We start from the raw sequence: 21,144 nt of genomic DNA, 5'->3' as shown, positions 1-21,144 counted from the left end.
AGCTTCCTTCGCACCAAGGCTGGATCTTTTGGGGTTTGAAAGTCTGGGATTATTTGGGGACATTTACGCATTTTAGTGTGTCTAAAAGAGTGTTTCTCAACCTTGGCAACTTGAAGATGTCTGGACTTCAACTCCCAGAATTCCCCAGCCAGCGAATGCTAATTACCCTAATAAATGTTAATACTTGTATTAATGGAATATGTGCCACCAATGTATTAGTTGCACTATATCTGGACTGCAAATGTCTATCACAGTGTTTCTCAACCTTGGCAACTTGAAGATGTCTGGACTTCAATTCCCAGAATTCCCCAGCCAGCGAATGCTAATTACTCTAATAAATGTTAATACTTATATTAATGGAATATGTGCCACCAATGTATTAGTTGCACTATATCTGGACTGCAAATGTCTATCACAGTGTTTCTCAACCTTGGCAACTTGAAGATGTCCTGACTTCAACTCTCAGAATTCCCCAGCCAGCGAATGCTGGCTGGGGAATTCTGGGAGTTGAAGTCCGGACATCTTCAAGTTGCCAAGGTTGAGAAACACTGGTCTAAAATGAGGTTGGCTGGATTGCTGTAGGATTTATTTAGGAGCCTTTCCTCGTCCCCACGTTTCTTGGATTGCGAGCGATCTTGCTTATCGAGGCTAACAGAAGCTGCCTGGGTATCCCCAGGGCCTGGCCCAAAGAAGTCAGGATAGGGACCGCAGCAAGGCGAACGAAGCTCCGCCTGTTGTTGATGTCTTCTTCTTGTTTGGCCAAACCCTATTTCGTAGCCCAGAACATCTGGAGTGCCGAGATTAAGAAAGGCTGCGTGGCAGGCAGATATGTAACATGCCGAAACTAGCCTCGTTGAATTTTATTTGTTACCGCTTGTTTTCAATAGTAGGAGTAAGATCTTTATTACGGTCAAAAACCAGCAATATAACATTAGTTTCTACACTATATTAAAAAAAAAACCTAACATTAAAATATAATTAAAAAGTATTGACATTAAAAGTGGATAATAACATAATGGTCCAAAGATTGTTAGAGGCATATCCAGATAATTGGTACAAGATGGTACTATACTTCTGTAGCCAATTTTTTTTCTTATGGACATTGCAGCAGCACAGAACTTTTGCCACTGCATACGTGGTAACCAGGTTAGCAGTTAGTTAGCAATAGCAGTTAGACTTATATACCGCTTCATAGGGCTTTCAGCCCTCTCTAAGCGGTTTACAAAGTCAGCATATCGCCCCCACAGTCTGGGTCCTCATTTCACCCACCTCGGAAGGATGGAAGGCTGAGTCAACCTTGAGCCGGTGAGATTTGAACCGCCGAACTGCAGATAACAGTCAGCTGAAGTGGCCTGCAATACTGCACCCTAACCACTGCGCCACCTCGGCTCTAAGTTCTGAAGAGGCTATGGCCAGGCACTGGGCCACAGACTTGGTTTAGGATCGCCAGTCCATAGTTGGGTTTGGAATTATTTAGCAAGAGAGGAATTCTGGAGTATGCGTTGCTTCGGATGAATTGTTAAATTCTGGGAAGAGGCTTTGCAGTATTCAACAAAGAGCAACTAGTTTCTATAATAGCTTTACACCATATAGCAGTGTTTCTCAACCTTGGCAACTTGAAGATGTCTGGACCTCAACTCCCAGAATTCCCCAGCCAGCATTCGCTGGCTGGGGAATTCTGAGAGTTGAAGTCCAGACATCTTCAAGTTGCCAAGGTTGAGAAACACTGCCATATAGTATCAACCTTGTTAATTCTCAAGACTCCTTTTCCTGCTATGTTATTTTGTGTGTCTGTGTGTTTTGAGACTGGTCATCAGAACTTCATTTTTTTTAATTTGTGCCAGTGGGTTCACAGAAAAAAGCGACTGTAAAGGTTATCTTAACTTATTGCATAAATCAGCTTGCTAACAATGAGATAAACACCTGTAGTTCCAACATTCACACCACAGGTGACATATTCTTTTTCATAAAAGGCTTGCTGCACAGTGCAGTTACATGTCGTTCCCGCACAAAACATATAAATTTCAGGCAACAAAGCCAAAGTTATAGATGACAGGCAATAAAAACAAGTTAAGAAGCATAATTACAATTACAAAACTAATGTTTCCTTTAACTTGTTAGATTTATGTCCTACCTTTCTACTAAGAGCTGAAGGAAATGTGCATTCCTTCCTCTATTTTCCCCACAACCACAATCCTATCAATTAAAAAGGTAGTGAATGGCCCAAAATTACTCACTGCAGTGTTTTTACTGATAGTGCTGGCTAGAGATGATAGGAGCTCTATATTCCAATACTCTGGAAGGACCAAAAAATAGTTGGGAAGACCAAACTAGGATGTTTTAAGGCTTAGGGTTAGTCAGTTATCATATACGTGTTTTTTCTGCACTACTGATAAACATAGGAACAATATTGGTATATCATGCAATAGGTTCACCTATGCATAATTTTCCTGAATTTCAATTTTGCACTAATGAGAAAACTCATTTGAATGTAGTAAACAGTTAGTGAAGTTGCTTGCTACTTTGTTTACTGGCGACACGATATACATTTTTATTTATTGGTTTGATTTTTATCCCACCTTTATTACTTTGTAAGTACAGATAGTCATCGGCTTACAACCATATGTTTAGTGACCTGTTCTGACCCCCCTTGACCCACACCAACACACACTCCGAGCCAAAGATAAGTTACGGCATTTAATTAACAGACAGACAGGTCCTTGGCAGCAATTCAGCACAGATAAGCCGTGGCAGCAATCCAGCCTGCCAAGCTCACAATAATGTTCTCCGACATTGATTCCTGCGTTGACTTCTGCAAGAGGGGTGTGTGCACAAGCAGTCCTTTTTATAGTCTGGAGAGGAGCCTAATGACCACCAGCTGAGTACAATTACCTCCTGTAACTGCTTAATTGTTCCTTACGCCTATTACTCTTCAGTGCCGGGCATCCAGGAACAACTCACTGCTGGCGTCCGGATCACTCCCCCTTGTCTCCTCCCCACTGGTCCAAGGCTCATGCCCCTCCTGGTGGCCAACCAGCCTCTCTACACCCTGCTCGGAGTCGGAACCCTGTCCAGGGTCCTCCACATTCTCCAGAGCCGACTCATAGGGCCCCTCGCTGTCGAGTCTGGTGGCAGCTCCAACGGCTCCTGCTGGGCCACAACAGTGACCATTTGAAGTTACAATGGCACTGAAAAGGGTGACTTATGACTGTTCTTCACACTTGAGATCATTGTAGCATCCCCATGAACTCATCAACATTTAGATGCTTGGCAACTGGCATATATTAATGATGGTTGCAATGCCCCAGGATCACATGATCATCTTTTGCAATCTTCTGACAAGCAGAGTCAATGGGGAAGCCAGATTCATTTAACAAACACGTTACTAACCTAACAACAGTGCAAATTTTTATATTCAGGTAGTACTACTCCCCTCACTCCTATGAGTAATGAAATGTCTTCAAGCAAACAAATTCAGAAAGAACCAAGGACCCCACAAATCAGATATTAATTACGAATTAAAAAATATTTAAAGCCCCGGGAATTCAAAGGTTTGAGTAAATTCATGCATTTTACCTTTTTAATGCTATCAACTTCTGAATAATTACACCATGAATCCAGCAGAGGGAGTTAAAACACTGGGCTATTTAAAAAAAAGCCTAAACTCTTATCTGCTGCTGAATAAAATTATTCTAAATATTGTATTGGTTACACTTAAAAAGTTGCGTTTTAAAACATGATCGATCAATAATCTTTCTAACTTCCAGTCATTTGATAATTGCATGACAATAATCCATTTAGGATGAAAAGGGAACAAACAATACCTTTATAAATAAATGCGTAATATATTTAAAAATAAATGCATAATTGCCACTCTCCATTCCAAATTATACTGGTTTTGCTTTGGAATGTTAAGATATTTTCACTATTTAAGAAAATGTTATATGGAGTTTGTGAAATATAAATAAGGTAAATTAATATACAGTATATTAACTATATGCAATATATAGTTACCTGTTGTGACTCAGCAGAAGTTTGCTGTGAGTTGAGTCGGGATGCAGGAATAACAATGCAGCTGCGGCTCGTGAGTGTGGCCTTCTGGAGATAAAAGGACTGATGGTGCCACGCCCTGGATGCAGAAGTCAACGTTCGTCGTTCATTCGTCGTTCATCAGTCATGGTTTGTTTGTGAGAGGCACTTGGATAAGTGATTTGCTTTCTGTAACCCTGATTCAAAGAGACACTTGGAGAAGTGATTTGCTTTCTTTCTGTACACCTGGTTTGGCCGTAAGAGATCTTTGTTTTTGCATTCTGTTATCTTCTTGCCAGAGACTTTATTTATGTTTATTTTGGGCTCGCAGCCGGTCTGAGCCGAGGACTGATAAAGTTATTTCCTTTTAAGTCTGTCTGACTGTCGTCTGTGAACGAGCGAAGAAGGGGGGGGGGTCAGAACAAGTTATCTATGATCCATTCTAGCCATCTAATATGTCTACAATCTTTGTCTTCTAAACAAAACACTGGCCTGTAGTAGAACTAAAGATGAAAGTTTAAATTTTTGTTAAATTAAAAGAAATCCACGAAAGTCCACAACCGCAGGTAGTGAAACGTAGTTTGGAAGGGATTAAGAGAGATCTGGTAGGCATATAATGCAGATTCAACTAGCACAGTGTTTCTCAACCTTGGCAACTTGAAGATGTCCAGACTTCAACTCCCAGAATTCCCCAGCCAGCATTCGCTGGCTGGGGAATTCTGGGAATTGAAGTCCGGACATCTTCAAGTTGCCACGGTTGAGAAACACTGATAGTACTATAGGGTAATTCTTGGCTTATAACCGTAATTGAGCCTGCCAATTACATTCATAAGTTCTGACAGTTGTAAAGTGGGTCATCCATTGTAATTTTGAAACGCTGCTAAACGACTGGTCATTAGTCATAAATACTGTAAATACAGGTAATCCTCGGCTTACAACAGTTCAACAGTGACTGTTCAACGTTACAACGGCACTGAAAAAAAAGTGATTATCATTTTTATACTTATGACCATTGCAGCATCCCCGTGGTCCTGTTGTTTTTGGTTTTTTTTTACATTTGGATGCTTGGCAACTGACTCACATTTATGACCGTTGCAGAGTCCTGGGGTCCCCAGACAAAAGAAAGTCAGTTTGACTTTTGTTTCAGCCAGATTCACTTAACAACCGTGTTACTAATTTAAGAACTGCAGTTATTCACTTAACAAATGTGGCAAGAAAAGTTGTTAAATGGAGCAAAACTCACTTAATAAATTTCCCACTTAGCAACCTACATTTTGGGATCAAGAGCGAATGCTGGCTGGGGAATTCTGGAAATTGAAGTCCGGACATCTTCAAGTTGCCAAGGTTGAGAAACACTGGTCTAGGGACTACTTTGTTATTTTTGCAATCCAGAAATTCAGGGAAAGATTATTTTTCCTTCTTTCAATCCTCCACTTTAGGTTAAAAATAAACCTGAGGCATGAAAGTAATGAAACTTCTAATTGCATATCTGTTATAATGAAAAACACCTGTATGAATAAAAAATATGAATAATATGAATAAGAAAGTTAAGAAACTGAAGGAAGCTCTGGGTAGAAATGTATATAAAATTTTGCTAAGCACCATAACAATGTGCGTGTTAGACTCAAACCTGTTGTAACTTCCTGAGTAAATTACTGGTAACAGACATGAGGGAGAATAAATATCTACTCAAGAGGTATACAACCTGGCAACAGATAATCTTCTCCTTATCTCTTTTAACATGAGGTGTTGCTAATACTATAACTACACGCTTAGAAATGTGCACATCAGGAATTACTAAATTTGACATTACTGTACTAAGCAGAGCTATTATGGGAGAGATCTAATTTCACATTCCTTCATGTTTTTGGTTCAAACTTTTGCAATGTTGAGATCCATTCACTGCCAATCCTTCTTTTACGAGCAATCGACTTTGTAAAGTTAGCCCAAAGAGATAATGGCAGGGCGTGGGAATAAAAATACTGCCTTGAATGTTTTAGACAACAACAAAAAAATGAAATATACTAATTCTGTAAAGGTAATTAGTCACCCATTTAACTTTGCAAAACACAACATTCTTCAACTTGTCTCCACTTAGATGCCATAAAGTGAATAATGATATGTGTCCTAATTTTTGCTGGGTGTATTTTGCTTAAGGTATTAAACGTTCGGCTATTTAAAGGCACTTCTCCTTGACGGAAAGTCCTTAAGGCATTAACAACTCAGTACTTCTGCCAAGATATTAAGAGTGGGAGAGTCACAAAACCGTGCTCAAAAACGTTTTTCAAATCGTGACTCATATACAGTAGCACAAAGGCATCTCAGTTGCAGAGAGGATGATATATTGGGGACACATTATTTTACAGGGAGGTTGATTTTTTACACTCATAATCAGCTCTGCTAAAAAGAAGTCTTAATTAGCATTTTTAAGTGAATAGTCATTCTAAGTTGCACCATTGTCTGTAGACGTGGAACCCGAATTTTTTATTATTATAGAAATCAAGATGAATTATGAATAACAACTAAAAATGATTAACGAATGGAGGAAAAGCATCCATGTATGTATGTATGTGTGTATGTATGTATGTATGTGTGTATGAATATATGAATGTGTATATATATGTGTGTGTGTGTATGTATATATGTGTGTATGAATATATGAATATGTGTGTGTATGTATGTATGTTTATATATATGTATGAATATATGAATGTGTGTGTATATGTGTATGTGTATGTGAATATATAATGTGTCTGTGTGTATATATGTTGTATGTGTGTATGGTGGTGTATATGTGTGTGTGTGTGTATGAATATATGATATGTGTGATGTATGTGTGTGAATGTATGTATGTGTATATATATGTGTGTGTGTATGTATGTATATGTATATATATATGTGTGTGTGTAGGATATATGAATGTGTATATGTGTGTGTGTGTATGTATCTATGATATATTGTGGGTGTGTGGTATGAATATATGAATAGTGTGTGGATGTATGTATGAGTTTATTATAATATGTGTATGAATATATGAATGTGTGTGTATAGTGTATGTGTATATGTGAATATAAAATATGTGTCTGTGTGTATATGTGTGTATGTGTGTGGTGTGTATATATGTGTGTGTGTGGTATGAATATATGAAATGTGTGTATGTATGAGTATGTGTATAAAGTTGTGATGAATATATGATATGTGTGTATATGTATGTGTGTGTATGTAGTATGTGAATATAGTGTAGGAATCTATGAAATTGTGTAGTATATTGTTATATTGTATGAAATATATGAATATGTGTGTGTTATATGTATGTGTATGTATGTATGTGAATATGTGTATGAATATATATATATATATGTGTGTGTTTGTGTGTGTGTGTGTGTGTTTAATTTGTGCTGATAAATAAATAAAGGGAGACTAGTATAGATCTATTTCAAGCTATTTAGCTCTCATCAGCTAGCCATACCCTTACTGGGATTTGAACTGGGCTATATGGCATACTAGGCACACTAGGCAGAGATCTTAGCCATTAGGCCACAGGCTCTTATCCGTTTATCAGCCCAGGTTCAATCCCAGCAAGGTATGGCTAGCTGATGAGAGCTAAATAGCTTGAAATAGATCTATACTAATCTCCCTTTATTTATTTATCAGCACAAATAAAAAAGAACATATCTACAAAGGCAAATGTAAAAAGTTGGGTTTCTGTCTTGATGGATCTTGTGACGAGCCGATGACAGATGATGGGAAGCAGTTAGCTTCCTCCCCTAATTGGGTTACCAGGGTGTAAAAATATTATTATAATATATATAATATATATATATATATATATATATATATATATATATGTGTGTTGTGTGTGTGTGTGTGTGTGTGTGTGTGTGTGTGTGTGTGTGTGTATGTATATGTTATATTTGTGCTGAGCTCGATTCCCAGTAAGGGTATGGCTAGCTGATGAGAGCTAAATAGCTTGAAATAGATCTATACTAGTCTCCCTTTATTTATTTATCAGCACAAATACAACATACATACATACGTACATACGTACATACGTACATACTACACACACATATATATATACACACACATATATACATATATATATACACACATACACATACATACATACACACACACACACACACAATATATTATATATATACATACATACATATATACATACATACATGCATACACATAGACACATATGTATCATATATATATACGATGAAAAGCATTGATCCTAAAGACGGAAGAAGTAACCAGGGAATTTGTATCATTCCGGGGAGAAAGAAGGCAGGATTGTAGCCAGAGCGGGAGATGCCTAAAAACTGACACCTTGTTTCTCTTCAACCGCTGAGGAAAGGAGTCCCCCCATTGCAACCCCTGGGCGCCGCTTCTGTCCCCCCCCCAAAAGCCCCCCCCCTTTCCTTGACGCCTTCCGGGGGGGGGGGTCCCTCCTGTTGCAGCTGGCGGGGAGGGAGGGAGGGAGGGAGCGGCAGAAGCCCCAAGAAGGAAGGGAGGACCAACGCCCGGGGATTCTCCGCCTGGCGCGTCACCTTCTCACCCCCTCCTCTTCCACTCACACCCCCCCCCCCAACACCTTCCACCCCCGGGAGGCTTCGGTGCCGCCTGGAGCCGGCAGGGACGCCCAGCCCCGTCCCTCAGCGGGCTTCCTCGTGACTCAACGCCGCCGCAGGAGGGCAGGGAAGGAGCCGGGCTTGGGGGAGAGAGAGAGAGAGAGAGAGCGGCCGTGCGGGGGAGAAGGAGAGAGAGAGAGAGGAGAGCGGAGGCGGCTGGTTTGAACGCGGGCGGGCGGTTTGTGGCCTCGGCTGGGGCGGGCGCAGCAAGACGCGCGTCGTCGGTGAAGGCAGCGCGCGGGCGGGCGGGTTTTTCTCTCTTCTCCCCCCCCCCCCACCTTCCTTCTCTCTCTCCCCTCCTTCGCCCACCCGCCTCCTGCCGCGCCTCCCCTGCGTTGCCTGGTCACCAGGGCCGGAGAAACGACGGCTGGGCAGTAATGGAGAAGGAGGCGGCGGCGGGGGGTTAAGCCGCGAGGGGCGCCCCTTCTGCGGCCAGGGCTGCTCCTTCCCTTTGACTCCCCGCATGGCCTTCATGATGATGAAGAAGAAGAAGTTCAAATTCCGCGTGGAGCTGGAGCTGGACGAGCTCTCGTCGGTGCCCTTCGTCAACGGGATCCTCTTCTGCAAGGTGCGGCTGCTGGACGGCGGGAGCTTCAGCGGGGAGTCCTCCAGGTAATTGAGAGCCGCTCCGACTCCCTCAGCCTGGCCGGGGAGGGAGCGGGGAACTGGGGGGCTGCTAAGACTCTGGCGGAGACGCCTTGGACACCTGTTAGGCTTCGAGGCGTGCAAATTCGGGGTTGGCTCGGGAGAAACACCAGCGGAGGTGAAGGCTGTTGCTGCTTTTCCTCTCTCTCTGGGGCTGCTAAGTTGCAAAATCGACCCCCCCCCCCACAAGACTTGTAGACCTAAGGAAACAACACCCCCCCCCCTCTATCTTAAGACCAAGCCTTTAAATCAGTGTTTCTCAACCTTGGTGACTTTTAAGTCCTGTGGACTTCAACTCCCAGAATCCCCCAGCCAGCATAGCTGGCTGGGGGATTCTGGGAGTTGAAGTCCACAGGACTTAAAAGTCACCAAGGTTGAGAAACACTGATGTAAGATGTCACATGAAATACAGTAGGATTTCTCCTGCTGGAAAGAGTTAAAAAGTGAGGTTCCTTACTCAAAGCTGACCTTTTTATCCGCCTATTTCTTTATCAAATCAGCTCTGCTGGCTGGGGGATTCTGGGAGTTGAAGTCCACAGGACTTAAAAGTCACCAAGGTTGAGAAACACTGATGTAAGATGTCACATGAAATACAGTAGGATTTCTCCTGCTGGAAAGAGTTAAAAAGTGAGGTTCCTTACTCAAAGCTGACCTTTTTATCCGCCTATTTCTTTATCAAATCAGCTCTGCTGGCTGGGGGATTCTGGGAGTTGAAGTCCACAGGACTTAAAAGTCACCAAGGTTGAGAAACACTGATGTAAGATGTCACATGAAATACAGTAGGATTTCTCCTGCTGGAAAGAGTTAAAAAGTGAGGTTCCTTACTCAAAGCTGACCTTTTTATCCGCCTATTTCTTTATCAAATCAGCTCTGCTGGCTGGGGGATTCTGGGAGTTGAAGTCCACAGGACTTAAAAGTCATCAAGGTTGAGAAACACTGCTTTAAATCCTCATTTCTGGAGGGTCTCTTTACAGCCCAAGGGCTGAATTCACAGAGGAAAGCATCCTCTGTCAATGAAGTGAGTGGCTCTGACTTTGCAAAGGGCTTCTTTGTTCTTCCCTCTCAAAGTTTGGATAGAGAAACCACCTTCCTCCAAAGGGTTAAATTTCACCCTGGGGATTCCTCAGAGGAGCCCTTGGGTGGTTTCTTGACAAACGAAGCCCTTAACTTTACGGAAGCCATGACCCCACCTGCATTTCTTTAATTGCAAACAATTCTATACATTTCTCCAAAGAGCATAGACCTAAAAAATAATTGCATTATCTCATTAACTCGCAGAATAAGTCCTCTGGTCCATGTAAGACAGTGTTTCTCAACCTTGGCAATAGCTGGCTGGGGAATTCTGGGAGTTGAAGTCCACAGGACTTAAAAGTCACCAAGGTTGAGAAACACTGATTTAAATCCTCATTTCTGGAGGCTCTCTTTACAGCCCAAGGGCTGAATTCGCGGGGAAAGCATCCTCTGTCAATGAAGTGAGTGGCTCTTCCCTCTCCGCGTTTGGATAGAGAAACCGCCTTCCTCCAAAGGGTTAAATTTCACCGTGGGGATTCCTGGGTGGTTTCTTGACAAACTTGGGTGGTTTCTTGACAAACGAAGATCTTTAAGTTTACGGAAGCCATGACCACACCTGCATTTCTTTAATTGCAAACAATTCTATACATTTCTCCAAAGAGCACAGACCTGAAAAATGATTGCATTATCTCATTAACTCTCAGAATAAGTCCTCTGGTCCATGTAAGACAGTGTTTCTCAACCTTGGTGACTTTAAGTCCTGTGGACTTCAACTCCCAGAATTCCCCAGCCAGCTGGGGGATTCTGGGAGTTGAAGTCCACAGGACTTAAAGTCGCCAAGGTTGAGAAACACTGATGTAAGATGTCACGTGAAATACAGTAGAATTTCTCCTGCTGGAAAGAGTTAAAAAGTGAGGTTCATTACTCAAAGCTGACCTTTTTATCCGCCTATTTCTTTATCAAATCAGAATAAGGGAAGGTCTTTTCCCTTGTTTTATGTAGAGAAGAGCAGTTGTCACGGCAAGAGGTCAACAAAATTGTTATTAATTGATTTCAATATACTATACAACTCGGATTCCGAAATCTCGCACTGAATATCAATGTAAGGTGTACATTATTAGATATTTAGGTGGCATATAAATGATGGTTTGGAGTTTTGAAACTAATAATAACAGACTTCAGATTTCCAATATTCCTAATTTGATGTCTACAATTTATAATACTAACACAAATATATACACAAAATAGGGGCCTGTAGATGGTGGTCCATAAAATCACCAGGAGTTGAGATCATCTTGAGGACCCTTTCACTTTTAATTAATAGAATAATGGTTAGGGAACTCATAATATGCCAGGTTTAAGAGCTCGACTCCTAATCATTTCAGTAACTCCTTCGTCTATTTGCACTGGCAGCAAAACAGAAGTGGTTTGACATTTCATTTTTCCTGAATATTTTTGTTTTCAACTTCCCCAGTTAGCATTCAGTTATTTCCTGGAATCTCCATCCAATTTTGCTTAGCTTTTTTTTAATTTGGCAAAGTGTTGCTAACTATGGGCATAGTTAAATTTGTAAAGCAGAGGGTTCTATTTATTTTATTTTATATGCATAAATACTTTCTGTTTCATTAGTATGGGCATAAGTATCAATTATGTGGCATTGTTGCAGTATATGAAAATGCAGACTGAGCCAGAGTTACATTTTACTAGCCAGTAGCTATGGTATATGTAATGCAGCACAGTAAATCCAAACATAAAGTTTTTAATTGTCCCTTGACATATATATATGTATCATTCCTTTGCATTCATAAAGTTGAATTAAAAATGGAGTGCCAGTATATATAACCACTCCCCCAGTTTTCCCCAATGAAGAAAAATAACAGAAGAATAAAATACTTAAGTTGCTGGCTAATGCTTCTGTGGCTTTACCTCCTTTGCCTTCTGAGTTCCTTAGACTGACACAATAGCTGTATTTTATACCAGTGGTCCCCGTTTTACGACTTGGGGGACCAGCTGGCGGGAAGAGGAGAACCAGCTGCTTGTGAAAGTCGAGCTGCATGCATGCGTGCCAGCCAGTCACTCACATAAGTCAATAGCAATAGCAGTTAGACTTATATACCACTTCCTAGGGCTTTCAGCCCTCTCTAAGCGGTTTACAGAGTCCGCATATTGCCCCCACAGTCTGGGTCCTCGGAAGGATGGAAGGCTGAGTCGACTTCGAGCCGGTGAGATTAGAACCGCTGAACTGCAGATAACAGTCAGCTGAAGTGGCCTGCAGTACTGCACCCTAACCACTGCGCCACCTCGGCTGAGTGTGCGCTGCCCAACTGCTTGCACTGCCCAGTTCCGAACAGGCCAGTAGTGGGCCATGGCCCGGGGGTTGAAGACCCTTGTTTTACACTATCTACAGCGATATCACAGGAACTGAAGATGAAGAGCTGAAGTGGTGCAGTGGTTAAATGCAGCACTGCAGGCTACTTCAGCTGACTGCAGTTCTGCAGTTCGGCTGTTCAAATCTCACCGGCTCAGGGTTGACTCAGCCTTCCATCCTTCCGAGGTGGGTAAAATGAGGACCCGGATTGTTGTTGGGGGTGATATGCTAACTCTGTAAACCGCTTAGAGAGGGCTGAAAGCCCTATGAAGCGGTATATAAGTCTAACTGCTATTGCTATTGAAGAGATGAGACACATTGCTTGACATTCCTATGTTTAAAAATGTAATTTTCCTGTTGGTGGATAGAATGCCATTGAATTGACATTTCTTGCAATGGTATCAACAATAGTATCAACATTATCCTGTGATCAACTAATAGATCATCTTGCCTTGCAATCAGGATTAGTTATTTCTGTTAGGGAGAGCATCAGCGAAGAAGTTGAAAATTGTAACCTGTGTCTGTAAAATATACCATAGGTCACATAACAGAATTTTCAGTTACTGTGATTTTATTTTATTTTATTTTATTGTTGGGTAGAAATAAATAGCCTGGATTCAACTCCTTACTTGGTTAAGCACCTGAGGGGTGAAAAACTAAATATTTGTCTAGCATTTTGAACAGAAAACCAGTATTTTTATATTGTAATTCTTTTTTTAAAAATCAACATACACTGAGATCTTAGAGTATAGGAGGCAAAATTTATATTAGTATATATATTTTTAGAAAATTTTATTAAATGTGTTATTGGATTGCTTATTTATTGTTTCCAGGTATGAATTAATAAATGCATATAGTAATCCTGTTCTCATGGAATTACAACACCGGCTTGGTTCTTGGTGATATTTACTGCCTCTGGCCTTAAGGCAATAGACATTACTAGTTGCTAGATAGCAATAATTATCAGCCCTTCAAAGTAGACCAGAGTATAAAACCAATTCCATCTAAGTCGCTACTACTTTTATTGTAAAGCTTTAGTAACACAATCTTGCAGGTTTGAACTCACTTCCTTCTCTTCATCTTCATGTGAACTAAGAATGGATTTGTCTGAAACGGTTACTTACCTTACATTCTTGGCTCATATCCCTTTTATCTGATCATCTCATTGGTAGTAGCTTTTTCCTCCTGTTCCTCAAGGCCATTCCTTTCCTCTACAATACCATAGTACAGTGGTTCCCAAACTTGGCAACTTTAAGACTTGTGGACTTCAACTCCCAGAATTCTCCAGCCAGCAGAGTTGAAGTCCACAAGTCTTAAAGTTGCCAAGTTTGGGAACCACTGCCGTAGTAGAAGAGTAATGTCACCCACATAACAGTATACAAGCTTGCAATCTTCCTGAATGGAGTTGGTTAGCCACTAGGTGCCATAAAAGATGATGAACTCTACCGGCTGTTGATCTGATCCAGTAAGAATCTTGCATATTGATATATTCTTGTATAATTCTAGTGCATAGAAAGGCTTTTATAAATTAAAGATAAAATTTAACTCAATGGAAATTGGAACTGTTTCCAACTATAGAAAGCGAGCAATGTAGTTACATTGATATATTTAACAAGTATATCCTAGTATTTAAGGGTTAACTTACGTTAACATGGCTTGTCTTTATGTAGCAACACCGATACCATTCCTTATAAATGTTTTTGTCCCAATATTTATGTTTATTTTGTTTTACATTACATATTTCAGTGTCAATATTAATTTTGAATTGTGGGTAGTATTTGGCTAAGATGCTCTGGTGGGCCTTCTCTGAATGGTTATACATTTAATTCCTCACCTGTTAATTTTATTTATTTATTTTTCTGGTCTCAGTCAAATTTATTTCCAGAAATGAAAGCAATTTTATATTCCCTTTTCACTACTTAATTAGAGAATAACAAAAAGAAGCAGTAGATTCAAAAGCTTTTCGTGTTTAATAGTAGGTCTCCAATTGGTTGAAGGTTTTGATTCAAATCTTGATCAAATACCAGCATTTTAATATTTATTGTTAATTTAATTTAAACCATTAATTATGATAACAGTTTTAAATATTTCACGCTTTTAATTCTAGTCCTCACAATGTCACAAATGTATTGCTAGTCTCTTAAAGTGCCATGAAATATGGTTGTTTTATAGACTCTGATAAATAGGTTTCTAGAATAGAGACAATTTAGTTTATCACTCTAAATATTGCTTTTTAAACTGTCCTGTTGTAATATCTCAGCCAAACCTCAGATTTAAGTATATGTTTATCTCTTGATCAATATCATTCTATGAGTGAGATGGGCAGTCTCTAAATATGATCGATCAATCAATCAATCAATTGAAGTATTTCTCAGCTCTAACTACATCATGTCTCAGATTTTTATCTTGAGGAATTATGTCAGCCTTGTATCAACTGCAGATTTTTGCAGTGTTACTGCAAGATAGTCTTTTCAGAATAGAGTATATTTCAGTTAAAAACAGATGCTGGACACAGACTGCCAAAAATTATCCAGAGCAAGGAGAAATCTTGATATCTCCCATATGTATTCTGGGAAGCTGTTTTTTTGTGTGTGTGAATAGAGCAGTGTTTCTCAACCTTGGCAACTTGAAGATGTCCGGACTTCAACTCCCAGAATTCTCCGGACATCTTCAAGTTGCCAAGGTTGAGAAACACTGGAATAGAAGGTAGAAGCTAACCCTTTTGAGGTCAGTTGCATACAATTTGGATTCCACCAAACTCAAGAGACCTTAATATAGAGACTTTTATGGAGTTAATCTTCAACCAAACCTTGTCGTTTATCTTTTGAATCACTCTGAAGTTTACTTACACACACACCTTTTTTCTGCTTTCCATAAGAAAAAAATATATAACTTTAAATTTCTGTAAGATTTTTTTTTTCAGAATACACAGCAAAAGGGTGATTACCATATTGATTTTAGAAAGTTTTAAATTGATTAAGGGATTAAATGGATTTGATTTAAGACTTTGAAGAGTTTCTTGTGGAAAAATCCTATTGTTTATCCTTTGAAAAAGATAGGATAACTTGAAAAGTTGGACACTAGAAAGCACCAGATGGCTATCTTAAAACAAAATGTTTGATGAATGGGTGGAGGAAGTTTTGAAATTTAACTCCTTAGTAAAAACCAGAAGATGTTCTTGAAGAGGAACAACCCACATTGAATAAAGCTGAAATTGACTTCAAGTGGTTTTAAAAATCATAACCTACGAGAAAGTAATGGGAATAATGGATTTACAAATTAAATTTGATGAAGATTTAAAAACTTAGAAAGATATACAAATAATAAATCCAAAGAGCAACGTGGAAGATTTAATTATAATGCATTTGCTGCAGTTACCACACTGGAATTATAAAAGGGGCCAGACAAATAACAAGACCTTTAAGAGAAGAAACAAAGAAAATACAAGAAAGCAGCCATTAGGGTCTTCTTTGAGGAACTTAAAGATAGTTGGGAAAAAGAAAAAAGAAAATGAAGTCAAGGTTAAAATAGTGGGTTCTATTTCTGGTAATGTTTAATTGTGGGGAGCACTCTGTGGGGAGCACTCTGATTATTTGAAGAAAAGGGGAAAATGTTTAGTGGGTATAGTAGGCAACATGTTTGTAATACTTAAGTTGTGTCTAGTAATCCTTGTTGGACTTTCGCTAATTAACATGGAGAGATGAGGTTTTATAGAGAATGGGGTAAGGGAAGGTAACTCTGGGCAGTGCACAATAATCATATATAAAAGCAAAATATAAAAATCAATATAAATATTATAAAACCATAGGAGAGGATGGATAACATTGGCCGCCACAACAATGAAGCCGTATGAGCAAATCTCTGGTTGCCTGGGAACCCCAGGACTTGACAACATAGCTTGGTCTTGAGGATTTTTTTTAGAATATCAAAAGAAATGAAACGAGTCTCTTCTGGGGAGAAGCATATTCCATAAGGCAGGCGCCAAGATATAAAAGGCATGCCTCCTGGGACCCACTAAGTGAAGGTACCCACAACACACCTACTCTACCAGATCTAATGGGGCACCTACTCTACCAGATCTAATGGGACTGCAGTTCTGCAGTTCAGCTGTTCAAATCTCACCGGCTCAGGGTTGACTCAGCCTTCCATCCTTCCGAGGTGGGTGAAATGAGGACCCGTATTGTGGTTGGGGGCGATATGCTGACTCTGTAAACCGCTTAGAGAGGGCTGAAAGCCCTATGAAGCGGTATATAAGTCTAACTGCTATTGCTATTGCTAATACTCTTCTAAGGGCAGCTCTATGTGGAATACATTGCAGTAATCCAATCAGGGTGTGAGTGGCTGTAAATAGGATCTGCCAATCCAGGAATGGATATACCTGGAGCACAAGACAAAGCCATGCACAGGTCCTCTTAGCCCTACCTATTCATTGAGCAGAAGTTGTGATTAGGCAATTATATTAGTTTTATCAATACAAAATAATCTTTAATCTTTAAAATATTTTAAAAAGCAAACTTTCAGTCTTACATGGAACATAACCAATTGCTAGGGAATGCAAGCTGGGAGAGTATTATTGCAAACAAATGTAGCTCAAGCGCACTCCATAGGCATCCAACTGGCCATAGAATGGATTGTTGACATAAAATGGACTAAATGACTTTTGTTCTGATTCAGATAAGTTCTTATATCCTCAAACTCATTGCATTTATTTCTTTAAGGGAACATATATCATGTGTAATTTGCTAAAATACAGTAGGCTTCAACCTCCAAGTTAAAATTTTCATGTATTTATTCACATCTTTTCATTAAATATCCCCAGTTTACAACAACTGAATCTGAAAAGTTAATGGGCAATGTTTTTAAAAAGGCAAAAAAATAATAATAGAAACAGTTATGCCAATCCTGCTCTATGAACTAACAGTAAAAAAAGGTGACTCATCTAATTACTTTAATGAGATACCAAACCAAAGTTTAGAAAGTGATGCTCTTTGTAACATTAAATATGAAGTCTCAAGATAGTCAGCATAAATACTGAAAAAAATTAAATAGTGTAAGCACTTTCTAATATAGATTTTCCTTTGTCGTTGCCAAATGCCTACTGAAAATTAAAAAAAAGAAAACTTACTTCCAAGCAAAATACAATTCACTAATTAAATATAGTTGCCCACCAGAAGCTTAGTAAATCTCCCCCTGCTGTAGACTAAAAAATGAATTGCTTGGGAAGTCACAAAGCTACAGGTAGTCATCACTTAACGACCATCTGACGTTAGAAAGATGCTGAAAAAAATAACTTTATGACCAATTCTCATATTTAACAACTTGCAGCATCTCCAAGGTCACACAATCAATACTTGTGCATTTTGCAACTAGCAGACCTCTGCAGTCGTACCAGCGTCCCATGGTCGCATGATCACCAGTTGCATATTTCAGAGTCCGCTTCCAACAAGGGGAGCCAGTGGGAGGAGGAGCAAGTCACAATCATGTGGTGTCTGCTTTGCTTAATAATGGAGTTGCCAGACCCAATTTTGGTTGATAAGTGAGGACTTACATGTATATATCTAGTACAGTGGTCGGCAATCCACAGCTTTGGATATGGCTGTTTCATCCCTCTGCTGTGACTCTCCCTATCGCCAGTTGGTGCCACAATTTTGAGAGGAGCTTTTGTGGGGGGGAGCATGGCACACCAGGAGGAGACTCTGTGGCAAGGGGCAGGTTTTTCAGTGGGCTCCACAGCTCCAGGTTTTCCGGTAGGCTCCGATAGGGCTTTCGGTTAGTACAGGTAGAGGAAGAAGGACGCCACGCTAGGAGGAGACTATGGTGGAGGAACCGGATTTCTGGTCGGCTCCAGAATTGAATGGGAGATTTCCGGATAGCAATAGCAATAGCAGTTAGACTTATATACCGCTTCATAGGGCTTTCAGCCCTCTCTAAGCGGTTTACAGAGTCAGCATGTTGCCCCCAACAACAATCTGGGTCCTCATTTCACCCACCTCGGAAGGATGGAAGGCTGAGTCAACCCTGAGCCGGTGAGATTTGAACAGCCGAACTGCAGAACTGCAGTCAGCTGAAGTATCCTGCAATGCTGCATTTAACCACTGCGCCACCTTCGGTCCCCCAGTTGGGACCTTTGTGGTTCTTTGAGTGTTTAAGGTTGCTGAGCATTTCAGATTCAAAGAGAAAAATGGATTTCAGATTGTAGGCAGTCTTGCGTAGCACCATTTTTTCTGAATTGAGTTGGGGAGGATAGCTGTTCAGGCCACCACCTATGCGTGTTCTCTTTAAAATTAAAAAGTTGCTCCTGAAAATAAGAAGCAAAAGTGCAATTTCAGTTTTGGGCGTCTTTAGAAATTCCAGTGCATTCTGATGATTCATTTTTCCTCCTCCCAATAAACTAACTCATGGGAGGAACGAAAAGCCCTCAAATGAATTTGAAGAATGATGGTGAAACTACAACATCATCACGTAAATTGGAATCTGTTTATCTGATTCGTGTGATGATTTAAACATTGCATTTCTAGTACATAGGAAGTTGACTCACAGTGGAATGTTTTCATCAACAGGCTCTTTAGGCAGTTGCCACTGATTATAGTGTCATTATAGTTCATTGCTAGGGTAACCAATCAATATGAACGTAAAAACAGATTTAGAGGACAGTTTTAGAATGTACCAAATATAAAACAAGAACTTATAAAGATACTTTTAAACATGAATGAATGCTCAAAGAAGTGAAGTCTGTACTCAAAATATGTTTCCAATTAGCCTGAAAGTTTTGTTTTGCAGTAATTAAATCTTGTCTCTAAAAGTTTTGGCTTTGAACATTACATTTTAATGGCCAGATACATATATGAATATGTTTGTGCGGGGGAAAATTGATGCCCTAGTTATTTTACGAGTAAGTCCTTGATTTTACAAATTACAGTAATGGGGGAAGTGGTGCTCATTAAATCCCAGTGGGGTCGTATGCATGTACATTTTACATATGCATGCACAAAAACACAAGTGGGTTTTTAAATACAGGTAGTCCTTGACTTATGGCCATAATTTGGACCAAATTGTTCAGTGAGGCATGCCCAATTTTACAATCTTTTTTGCCACTGTTGTAAAGCAAATTATCGAAGTTGTTAAATTAATCATGTAGTTGTTAAAGCAAATCCAGCTTTCCCAATTGACTTCGGTTGTCAGAAACCACTTGGGGAGGAAACAAATGGTGAACACATGACCCCCCAGGATACGTCATTGTAAATGCATTGTAAATACAATTGCCTATCACCCACATTTTGATCACGTGACTGTGGGGATGCTCTGACAGCCATAAGCACAAGAATCAGTCGTAAGTTACTTTTTTTTAGTGCTGTTGTAACTTTGAATGATCACTAAACGGATGGTTGTAAGATGAGAACTGCCAGTCCAAAGTTGGGAAAAGACACCGCTAACCTTTTCTCAGGGATTATGATGCAAGAATATAGAAATTGCTTCTGCTGCTTTTTACCCCACCAAAGATTTCTTTGTATTTTGTATACTCACAACCTCGACGCATTTATTGTTGTGGACAATATTATGTTATTATGCAGATAACAGAGTTGGAAGAGACTTGGAGGTCTTCTACTTCAGTGTTTTTCAACCACTGTGCCGTGGCACACTAGTGTGCCGTGACATAGTGTAAGGTGTGCCGTGGGAAAATTACTTTATATATAGTCAATATAGGCACAGAGTTAAAAAATTTTTAACATTTTCTAATGGTGGTGTGCCTCGTGATTTTTTTCATGAAAAAAGTGTGCCTTTGCACAAAAAAGGTTGAAAAACACTGTTCGACTCCAACCTCCTTCTCAAGCAAGAGACCCTACACCATTTTAGACAAATGGCTGTCCAATCTGTTCTTAAAAATATCCAGTAACAACTTCTGGAAGCAAGCCGTTCCACTGATTAATTGTTCTCACTGTCAGGAAATCTTTCCTTAATTCTAGGCGGGATTTCTCTTCTATCTGTTATCTCTTGTCCTGCCCTTAGGTGCTTTGGAGAATAGGTCAACTCCTCTTCTCTGTGACAGCCCTCAAATATTAGAAGACTGCTATCATCTTATCCCTGGTTTGTTAGACCTACCCAGTTCCCAGATCACGTTGCTTTTCAGTGATCTCTTAACTTCCAAGTATTTTTTGTTTTTGGTTCCTTTAGACCAGTGGTCTCCAACCTTGGCAACTTTAAGACCTGTGGACTTCAACTCCCAGAGTTCCTCAGCCAGCTGGCCACTGCTTTAGACTATTCTCCTTTTTTTCCTTCCTTAGTTAGCTGCTTTATATATATTTATATTTTATTTAATTTCCAATCCGTTCTCAATTGGTCACGCAAGCCCAAATTCAGTTCTTTTGGGGGCTCTTACTGGAGATATTTTACGACCCTATTCTGCTGTTAGTTCAATCTTTGTTTTCTGGGACATTTGCTCATTGAATTAAA

At 39.9% G+C, this 21,144-nt stretch overlaps 1 protein-coding gene across 1 annotated transcript in view; it reads left to right on the top strand.

Annotated features, from left to right (window-relative positions):
- The first annotated feature begins 8,653 nt into the window (after nucleotides 1-8,653).
- Nucleotides 8,654-21,144, top strand: part of FAM102B (family with sequence similarity 102 member B) — a 33,854-nt gene continuing 21,363 nt past the window's right edge. The window contains exon 1 of the mRNA XM_032219026.1: nucleotides 8,654-9,281. Within this exon, the coding sequence (XP_032074917.1) occupies nucleotides 9,133-9,281 (149 nt within the window). The 5' untranslated portion in view covers nucleotides 8,654-9,132. The remainder of the gene's footprint in view (nucleotides 9,282-21,144) is intronic.

The sequence above is a fragment of the Thamnophis elegans genome, chromosome 5 (assembly GCF_009769535.1).
Source record: "Thamnophis elegans isolate rThaEle1 chromosome 5, rThaEle1.pri, whole genome shotgun sequence".
NCBI classification, from domain to species: Eukaryota; Metazoa; Chordata; class Lepidosauria; order Squamata; family Colubridae; genus Thamnophis; species Thamnophis elegans.
This window is presented reverse-complemented; position numbering and strand designations above follow the sequence as displayed.